General features: G+C 37.1%; 1 protein-coding gene across 1 annotated transcript; it reads right to left on the bottom strand.

The window, feature by feature from the left end:
• Nucleotides 1-10,800: 10,800 nt before the first annotated feature.
• Nucleotides 10,801-11,114, bottom strand: LOC123775261 (UTP3 small subunit processome component Sas10; the record flags this gene model as incomplete). Its single annotated transcript, XM_069311620.1, is given in 1 exon segment — nucleotides 10,801-11,114. A coding segment is annotated over 1 exon segment (184 nt), but the record flags the coding sequence as incomplete, so codon positions are not given.
• Nucleotides 11,115-11,315: the final 201 nt, after the last annotated feature.

Here is an 11,315-nt window from a genome sequence, read left to right on the forward strand (position 1 = left end):
CACCGCGTGGATACTATTTCACTCTAGGCCGCAAATTGCCTCAAATCACCTACGTTGTCCATAAACATATATAGAAGAGCAACTGACCCTAACACCCGTATAGCGATCATCACATAACGTGGGAACATTAGTAGTACTGCTGTCAAAACATAGATGGCGCCAGGACAAACGGTAATTCCTATGGACTCGCCTAGTTATGCGTAGGGAATTGAGCTTCAGCTGTTTGGTCCCGCCCCCTCAGCTGTATTCACCTAGTTGTACTCACCTAATTTGTGCTTGCAGGGGTTGAGCTTTGGTTCTTTGGTCCCGACTCTCAACCGTCAATCAACAGGTGTACAGGTTCCTCGAGCCTATTGGGCTCTATCACATCTACATTTGAAATTGTGTAATGGAGTCAGCCTCCACCACATCACTGCTTAATACATTCCATTTGTTAACTACTCTGACACTGAAAAAATTCTTTCTAATATCTCTGTGGCTCATTTGGGTACTAAGTTCCCCTTGTTCGTGTTCCACCCGTGTTAAAGAGCTGTCTTTGTAACTATCAAAATGCATATATCTTTGCTTTCACTTCAGTTATATTTATGACAAGGTGACAAGGGATTTAAAATATGCCTATATTTCTGCTTCTCTGATGACATTAAAAACTTTCGTTTATTACAGTATCTACATAAAATTAACATTTATCTTCATTGGGTTGTAGTTCTCATCAATAGGGAGAGCGTCGGTAAAAAAAAAAAATGTTTAAATATAAATATCTTTCCTCTCTCAATAATATGCCCGAAACACTATGCGTACTAGTGGCTTTAGGTATTGTATGTACTAGCTCTATCTATAAATTCAATATTATGTTTGTAAATCGACTATTTATGTACTTTCCTGAATAAAATTAACTTTACTTTACTAATATCTAATCTCTGTGACTAAAACGTAAGAACGACTTTATCTATGCCTTTTTGATAACATATACAATTATAAGCTTTATTAGTGAATCTCTATTAATTAAACAATATATCAGAGAGTGTGTAAGGTTCGGTGTTCCATGTGCAAAGAGACATGGGAGATTTTACATCAGTACAGTAAATGTTTTAAGTAGCGAACGCATACTAACGAATAACGATTAGTATAGACCAACACTATTGTTCTATGAAGTCGATTTAACTTCCAGACATGTATTTTTCAATAAGTCTTAAATATTTTCTGGCTAGTTATGTTAGATATTATTAGAAATACGTATTCTACTTGTTAATATAATAAACTAAATTTGCGATCATTTAAGGAGAGAAGTGCGACGACTGGATCACTGTGTACAGAAGGTTGATATGCCAACAAACACTTTCCAGACAACAATATATCTTGGATAAGTCGCTCCACAACATTGACACCTGGACCGTTGACTTCCTATGAGGCCACATATTTACTTATTTCATAATGGAAGTATATTATTTTATAGTAAATATATGTTTTCTCGTGTTCTGCATTAAGCACCAACATTATAGTGAATAAATATACCATATTTCTTCATTATTTAAGTAATGCTAGGAGGCTTTGAGTAGCTTTGGGTCATTAGGTGAACAGAATCTCCAATAGATGGGGCGAGAGTCGCGCTATCTCTCGCCCGAGCGAGAGTCGAAACTTATTTTAGAACTGATATATCTTTGTCCTCCAACAAGATATATTTCCTTTGGTGCACTCACAATAACGAGCATATCTCTGTCTTTCTGAAGGCATATAATATTTTAGGCTTTGTAAGCGTATCTTTGTTAATTACACACTATATTGGCAAGTGCGTAGGCTTCTGCATTCCATGACCGACAAGCTACTGAATGCCACTATAAAAACGTATGTATCTTCACTTGAGCTTTATATATGTCTATGTTAAAGTATTTAAAATGAAGCTTATATTTCTATCTTTCTTGAGACATAAAACATATGTGTTTATTAATGAATTTACGTGAAATAAGCATTGTTCTGAGAGAGAGTTGCTCTGTCGATCAGTCTGTGCGGGGTCGGAGCTCGGCGATTATTAAAACACATGTATCTTCATTAGAACTTTATATATATCTATGGTAAAGTATTTAAAATGAAGCTTATATTTCTATCTTTCTCAACACATATAAAAACATTTGCGTTTATTAACGAATTTACGTGAAATAAGCATTGTTCTGAGAGAGAGTTACTCCGTTGCTCGATCTGTGCGGGATCGGAGCTCGCCGATTAGAAAATTACACGTATCTTCGCTTTAAATACAAATATGCCCATGGTAAGGCATTTAAAATGAAGATTATGTTTCTATCTTTCTTGAGACGTATAAAAATCTTACGTTTATTAACGATTCTGCGTGAAATAAGCATTGTTCTGAGATGAATATTGCGGATTTCCGGCTCTACGACCGATGAAAAATGCAACTTTTATACAACTACAAATATCTTTAGTTTTACTTTAAATTTTGTCCTAAAAGAGTTTTCATATATAGATACAGTTTCTGCCGTTCTTCTGACATAAAAAGACCTTTGGTTTAATAAGTTATTAAGATGTTTTCAACAATATTACTAGGGCGTTCACCGATTCTAACATGGGCGACCCTTTTGGAAACGCAACACATGGGTTGACCTGATTGATATATGGGTCAGATTCCATTAAGGTTCGGAACATATGCGCTGGTTTGTGTTCGCTGTTGTTCTCGTCTGAATAAATGCATGGCACTTGAGTTTTTTTTTGTAATTTATTTTGTTACAGTAAAATTACTATGAGCAGTGGCTAACATAAGAACAAGGTAACTGCAGAATGCCTATTGGCCCATACGAGGCAGCTCCTACATTATTTATAACCACCCAATCACACTCATATGCATGTCCAACTCACGTTTGAAACAATCGAGGGACCCCACCTCCGGTCCGTCTAATTACCACAAGCTACACAAGCTTCAGAAAGCTTCCTGGCAATACGTTAGTAATGAATAATATGATATATTTACTCATTATAATGTTGGTGCTGAATGTACAACACGAAAAAACATAATTTTAATCTGAAAAAGTATCTTTTTATAAAGAAATTAGACGAAAATAAAAAGCTGGTGACGCCAAATCAAGTCGACGATCCAAGCTTCGGTTAGGTTAGGTTAGGTTTGGTTTAGTTAAGATAGGTTAGGTTAGGATAGGTTAGGATAGGTTAGGTTAGGTTAGGTTAGGTTAGGTTAGGTCAGGTCAGGTTAGGTCAGCCTAACTTAACATATCATATTTATTCATTACTAATGTATTGCCAGGAAGCTTTCTGAAGCTTGTGTAGCTTGTGGTAGCTTGTGGTAATTAGACGGACCCCCCTGAAGCCATCAACACAGCCACTCTCCTGGTCAACAAAGGTGTTCAGCAGCTGGACACCCTCATAAAGGACTATGAAACAGTATCCTCCCCTGCGATAACAGCTTGATGGTTAAATGCAAACTCAGAATACTGAGGAAAAAAATTTGTACCACTTACGGGCTATTCATGCCCGTGCCACCTCTTGGGTGGCTTAATCTTCATCAATCGAATAATAACTTCACAGTGTGCCACGGGAGACACCTCCCGTCACGCAGAGTGCAGTCGCACCTCCACAGATCTCCAGTATCAGCTCTTGATACTGGTAATGGCTCAAAAGGGCCACCACTTGCGGGTTATTCATGCCCGTGCCACCTTTTGGGTGGCTTAATCTTCATCAATCATCAATCGAATAGCAAAGGGAGACATTTCCCGTCACGCAGGGTGCAGTCGCACCTCCACAAATCTCCAGTATCATCTATTGATACTGGTTATGGCTCAAAAGGGCCACCACTTACGGGCTATTTATGCCCGTGCCACCTTTTGGGTGGCTTAATCTTCATCTTAACACATTAACAAAGGAGACATCTGCCGTCACGCAGGGTGCATTCGCACCTCCACAGATCTCCAGTATCATCTATTGATACTGGTAATGGCTCAAAAAGGCCACCACTTATGGGCTATTCGTGCCCGTGCCACCTTTTGGGTGGCTTAATCTTCATCAACCGTCAAGCAATTGGACACATTGAACAGGAGACATCTCCCGTCACGCAGGGTGCAGTCGCACCTCCACAGATCTCCAGTATCAGCTCTTGATACTGGTAATGACTCAAAAGGGCCACCACTTACGGGCTATTCATGCACGTGCCACCTTTTATTTATTTAATTATTTATTTATTTATTTATTTATTTATGCATATACAAGAAGGTACATTGGGAATGTGAGGATACATAATATGGTAATTACAGTCTTGTAAAGCCACTAGTACGCGCAGCGTTTCGGGCAGGTCCTTAATCTAAGAAAATTTTAAGTAGGTAAATACTTGCAAAATTTATAGACAAAAAAATGATAACAGTTACATGGAATGAAAAAAAGAAGATGAGAGAAAATTGTAGGTACAGTATATTAAAGCACATAGGTAGCTAAGACTGATTGCAAAGAAAGCTTGAATGGTAGTTGACAAAAATTGGTAGTCACAATACAGCATATGGCTAGCACATAAAAGAAGACAGCAATGAACACAATGATAAGGTTGTTTGATACTACATAAAAATTAGGAGATTGGGTAACACTAGGTACAGAGCAAATTTAAAGCTCAGTGTAGGAAACTAAGAAGATGAAATTAGGTACTTTTGGTTTTGCTTTTAAATAAGGCAAAAGTTTTACAGTTTTTCAATTCACTAGGGAGCGAGTTCCATAGACTAGGTCCCTTAATTTGCATAGAGTGTTTACACAGATTAAGTTTGACCCTGGGGATATCAAAGAGATATTTATTTCTGGTGTGGTGATAATGGGTCCTATTACATCAGTCCAGGGAGAGTTTCAGAGCATGGTTTGCATTTAAGAACAGGGTTTTTGTAAATATAGTTGACACAAGAGAATGTGTGGAGGGAGTTAATATTTAGCAAGTTTAGGGATTTAAAGAAGGGAGCTGAGTGTTGTCTGAAAGCAGAGTTAGTTATTATTCTGATAGCAGGCACTAGATGGATGGATGGATGGTTGCCTTACCTACCTTGAGGTTACCTTGAGGTGATTCCGGGACTTAGAGGCCTGGTCATTGACCAGGCTTCCATGTTGCTGGACTGGTCAACCGGGCTGTTGGACGCGGCTGCTCAAAGCCTGATGTATGAGTCACAGCCTGGTTGATCAGGTATCCTTTGGAAGTGTTTGTCAAGTTCTCTTTTGAACACTGTGAAGGGTCAGTCAGTTATGCCCCTTACGTGTAGTGGAAGCGTGTTAAACAGTCTCGGGCCTCTGATGTTGATAGAGTTCTCTCTCAGAGTACTTGTTGCACCTCTGCTCAACGGGAGTATTCTGCACATCCTGTCGTGCCTTCTGGTCTCATGTGCTGTTATTTCTGTGTGCAGGTTTGGGACCAGCCCCTCTACTATTTTCCATGCATAAATTATTATGTATCTCTCCCACCTGCGCTCAAGAGAATACAGATTTAGGCTCTTTAGTTGGTCCCAATAGTTTAGATGTTTTACTGAGTGGATTCTAGCAGTAAAGAATCTCTGCATGCTCTCCAGGTCAGCAATTTCTCCAGCTTTGAAAAAGGCTGTCATTATGCAGCAGTATTCCACTCTGGAAAGCACTAACATCTTGAAAGTATCATCGGTATAGCATCTCTAGTGTGAAAGGTTCTTGTTATCCAACCTGTCATTTTTCTTGCAGTTGAGACAGCTACTTTATTGTGTTCTTTAAATGTAAGGTCTTCCAACATCAGTACACCCAAATCCTTTACATTGCCTTTCCATTCTATGTTATGACTTGACAGCATTTTGTACATGGTTATTATATTTTCATTTTTTTCCGTAGTGCTTGAGCTGGAACTTATCATCGTTAAACACCATACTACTTTCTGTAGCCCATAGATAGACCTGATTTACATATGATTGGAGGTTTCCTGTGTCCTCTGTTGTCTACTCTTTTAAAAAATCCTAGTGTCATCTGCAAAGGATGATACAGTACTATAGGTTGTGTCCTTGTCTATGTCCGATATGAGGATGAGAAAAATTACTGGAGCAAGCACAGTACCCTGGGGGGACTGAGCTCTTTATGTTGATGATCCGGATTTTATTTTGTTGACTATTACACATTGGGTTCTGTTAGTCAGGAAATTGTAGATCCATCTGCCTATTTTTCCTGTAATTCATTTTGAATGCATTTGTAGCGAGTAGATTATCCCAATAATATACTCGCTCCAAATGCATTGTTAATATTCCTGTCAACCTTTGGAGATGAATCTGCTGCAACGTAATGTTGAGTTGGTAGTAATGATATACACTGTTATGCCCCACATGTATAGTCTTGCATCTTTAGAAATTAAAAAGCATATGCCAATTTTCTGACCATTTATGATGTTCATGTAGCTCACATTGTAAGGTATAAATATCAGCTTCATTACTTACTTTACAATAAATCTTAGTGCCATCCATCCGCAAATCTGATGATGTGGTTTGCAATATTCTCATCGATGTCACTGATTTTTGAGAAAAATGGTTGGCCCAAAGTTGATTGTGAAAGGCAGGATATTCTCTCTCTAATTCCATGTTAATCTGGGTTGTGAAGGTCATTACTCTTTATAAAAACTCTATAAAACTTCCTTCATATTACACTGACCACTTGTACTACTGAAACTTTGTATTTCTTTATAAATTTTCCAGGAGTCTGGTTCCAAGACTGAGTACATTGGCATGTTAATTTCTTTTCAGTCTTCTGTGCTTGTACTAATGACAATTCATAAAAGAGGCTGTTTGGATTTCTAGCTTCTTGTTTGGCGAGGGGAAAAACATTGCCTGTTGGTATGATTGCTTGAGTTTGTTAATTTTTCAATTTCCTTATTTAAATTACATTTTCTTTGTTCTGAAAAATGTTTGGAAAGGTCTTGTAAAGACTAAAAGCTCCACACAACAAAAATGGGAGGAACTCGAGAAGCAGTACTAATGCACAAAGTAAAAAATAAGAACCAAGATCATTTGCATTGGATAGTGAATCAGTGATCACGGGATCATTAAAATGGAGCAAAGCGTTACTTCGAAAATAGCACAGGGTTAAGTAAATGTCAAGGACTGTCACTGTAAAGAGTAATATGGACCTGAATATGGGAACAAGTGTATCTTATCCTGTAGTGACTAATGCTATAAATAACTTGCAGTCTGCCCTGTCAAAATAGGAGAAGAGTAGGAAAGAAAAAAAGGTTTATGGCCCAAGATGATGTTCCTATTATAAGGTTATTAAGTATCTGCCAAGCTAGTTTTAAAAATCTAGAAGACCATAGAGATATTTTAAACAAGATAATGTAAAAACTGTCTCCCCAGAATTTAAAAACAATAAAGATGACGGAAAGATAAAAGTTCTAAAACGTGGTCATAAGTAAGCATAGTACAGAATATTCAAGAGTTCCTACATGTTTAGGATACCAATAAGAGAGAAGATAGACATAAGATGAGCAGTACCTAAGGAGTCAAATTCACTAAAAATTTTATCAAGGGGACATATGATTCAAATAATTCTAAGGTGTTTATTGAAAATCAGGAGTATTTGAGGAGGTATGCGGCTGTTAGCACGAGTAAGTACATTAAGCATTTTGCCCCATAAAAAAATATTGTGTAATTAAAATCAACTAAAAGAATTATTGGTTTAAGTAAAAGATCTAAATGGAATTTAAAATCATTAATGGAATTTGGCAAAGAAGGTGATACATAAACAAGAAATCGTTTATCATGTATAGAACATATTAGTAGCTGTATATCCTAACTTTTTGGGAAGATAAGGAACATCCTGGTTAATTTTTAATATGTATCTTTCAAGGTCACCTGCAATATTAACTATATAACATTTAGAACATCTTAAATTAATAGATAAATTTGCATGAAAATGCAAACTGTTAATGCAGTAGTAAGAACTGCCACATTTAACTTCACTCAATGACTTGATAACTTTCATGTTGATTAAGAAATTAAATGGTCTTTTAAAAACAAGCTTAGTTGTAGATTTTATTACATTGCAGTGCCAAAAAATATTTAAAAATAATATTTTCACAAGGGTCACAAAGTTGCTGCATTTATAATTTTTAAAATTCTGAGTTAATATATTGAGTTACAAATGATTAAAACACAGAAGCAATACACATTTTGTGTCATTTGTTTGCTTTCTTCCCTCCTAACCCTATCTTGAGATGATTTCGGGGCTTAGCATCCCAACGGCCCGGTCCTCGACCAGACCTTTTCGTTACACATCTCCAGGAAGCAGCCCGCAGCAACTGTGTAACCCCCAGGCACCTATTTACTGCTTGGTAACAGGGGCATCAGGGTGAAAAACTCTGCCCATTTGTTTCCGCCTCCAGGGATCGAACCCAGAACCTCAGGACTACAAATCCTAAGCACTGTCCACTCAGCTGTCAGACCCTAATATAAATATTATTTATGTAATTAAACATAACAAATTCATCAAAAGGTCTCTTTATAATATTAACATTTTGTGTATAAATGTGCAACTTTAAGTAGACATTATACACTTCAAAGAACTATAACAAAGAGTTACCTATTAACAGAAGAATGCAGTCATTATAAAGTAATGATAGTAAAATGGAGACAAAATTAAGGACCCAAGGAAGCAATGTAATATTAACACACACCACTTGGTAAACATCTTTTTGTTTATATAAACATTTATTACACGCAACATGAAAAAATAGCTCGAAATTCAAGTTAACAAATTTAAATACTCAAAACTATTAATTTAACACTTTCGCGCTATCTGGACGAATCGGCGCGTCCCGTTTCGTCTAACGTAAACGCATAGTGGACATAAAGTTGAGTCCTCTCTTAAAATATTTGTATAAAATTCAATTTTTATCCGATTTACTTTGGGTTTGTTTCAAACTGCGCGCTATGAGGCTCTCTTTCTCACCACTAGGCTGCATGGTACAATAAGTTCATGAAAGGTGTGGATAACTTCGATCAAATGGTATTTTGTCCCAAACGGGTTGCAGGTGGGTGACTTTAGCCGTTTATACTGGTAATGCTTCCCCCATATCATGTATTATATGCATATGTCTGTTTAGAGAATTTTATTCCGATCAATATACAACCAAAAATAACTGTGTGCAACAAGTATAAACTTGACAAACATAACAAAAGTAAAAACATTTCGTGCGTGTTTGACGCTCACTGATATGTTCCAGCGTTGTTTTATATTTGGCGCTATTCTAACTTACGCTTTGTTGATATTTTTTACCTATGGGCACATAGAACATTCTATTGCGAACACATTGACACAAAAATGAATGACGTACATAGAAAATTAATGTCATGAGAGTGAAATAAGTATAAACTTTCAAAGCGCCGTGCGTCATCCCGTCACCGATACCGGGTAACAATTTCACCACTGCCCACACTCTTGCGGGCGGGCCGCATCATTATTCTATGCTTATATTCATATCATCGTGTTGGGAATTTCATTGCGAGTCCATTGATACCAAAATTAACGCTGTAGAACAAGTGTGGAGGTGATTACAATCCCAAGAGTAAAAACATTTTGTTGCTGATGAGCGCTCACGGCGAGTCATCTTCGTAGTTATTTATTTGGTGCTGGTATCCCTATACGTTTCGTGACTTTTTTTACTGATGTTCTTCTAGAGAATTTTATTGCGAACACGGTACCAAAATGAAATACGTAGCATGAGAACTAAGGTCAGAAGAGTAAAAAGAGTATACACATTTTTGTTTTTACGCTTAAGCGATAAAAACGCAGCGCGCACATTCGGCTGGCTGAGTGACCTTTGCGGAGAGCGCGAAAGTGTTAAAAGTATTTATCTGAAGAAATTATTAGTAAGAGGTCATATTTATTTTATTTTTCTGCTCTTAATTGTATGTGATTTGATGCCGGACACCTCGCCTTCGTAACGCTTTAATTCTTTCCGCACCTCGCGCACCTGTGGAAAATAAGTTTGATTCATTCAATATATTTAATTGCAAACCCCTCTCTCCATATCAAACCCAAAGTAAAATATTTAGCATTTTTATATATTCTTTAAGTTCATGAATTTTTGCCTTTAATCTTCACAGCAAATTGACCTCTGGTGAAGCAACATAAATTCAATATGTACCTAAAAATTATGTAATAAATAATTAGTTGCTATACTGTATATAAAATACTTTGCTTACCTGTCCCTTCCTTTTCTTGAGTTTCGTTTGGTACTTATTCCTGTACTTGACTCTTGGGTTCCTCTGCTCCTTCTTGCGTGATGGTGTCAAACCCTTATTTTTAGAAATCTGGTAGCTAATGGCACGCTTTCCATCAGGGTCAAGAGACTCATTTTCCTCTACTTCAACAGACCCTGAAGAAAAATATAGCAAATTTAGTATGAATCAGACATTTTGTTCACAAGTGGTCGAGAGAGGTATCCCCAGACTGGGGTATCTTAGGATACAAAAAGTGGTGTACCTGTAATAAATACTAAGGTAATTGTAATTGATTACTGAATGGGGTTTAGTTTAATTCAGTGTAATGTGCACAAGTTTAATTTAGGCTGTGGAATGTGTACAAGCTGCTCTATGGGGTGGAGTGGTGGTGGTACAGTAATAGGTGTTTACGAGAGTAATTGTGGTGGTGGTGGTGGTGGTGGAGGCAGTAAAGGTGGTGGTGGTAGTGCTGAGTGGTAATGGTTGTGTTTAAAATGGAAATAGTGGTTATATGCATAGTTTTGGAAATAATGGTACTTGCTTTGCTGGATTTTGTGTTGTTACACGTTCATAGTAACTCCCCAGAAATTCTAATGATTTACAAAAAGTAAGAGTTGAAGAACCAGTGAACCATTAAACACCTTATTAAAGTCCCCACAAGACAAGTTGTGAACTTGTCCTGCTCGGGATGTAGACCATATAAACCATTGAGTCATTACCATTTATTCTTGTCCTTCATCACTGCTGGCTTCTATCACCTGCTTTTCCCTTCTTTCACTTCCAAAGAAGAGGCCACCTTTGTCATCCAGCATCTGCGAGTCACTCAGTAAGTCAGAAAGTTTTCTCTTCTTCTTTTCCGTCTTTGTCACATTCTTCTTATTTAATACCTGTAATTTTTCTTGCTTTCTGAAAAACAAATACATACAATGTAATAAGTATGCTGCTAATCAAGAGCCACAATAAACTTTACAATTTCATTGAAAGTGTATAACAAATGTCAGGAAAAAAAAAATTCTACAATAGTAATCATGTGTAGAATATGTTAGTTTCAAGTTGTGCTTGCAGGAATCGAGCATCGGTTCCTGGTCTGTAATGTCTAGTGTGTCA

Source organism: Procambarus clarkii, chromosome 70 (assembly GCF_040958095.1).
Source record: "Procambarus clarkii isolate CNS0578487 chromosome 70, FALCON_Pclarkii_2.0, whole genome shotgun sequence".
Lineage (NCBI taxonomy): Eukaryota > Metazoa > Arthropoda > Malacostraca > Decapoda > Cambaridae > Procambarus > Procambarus clarkii.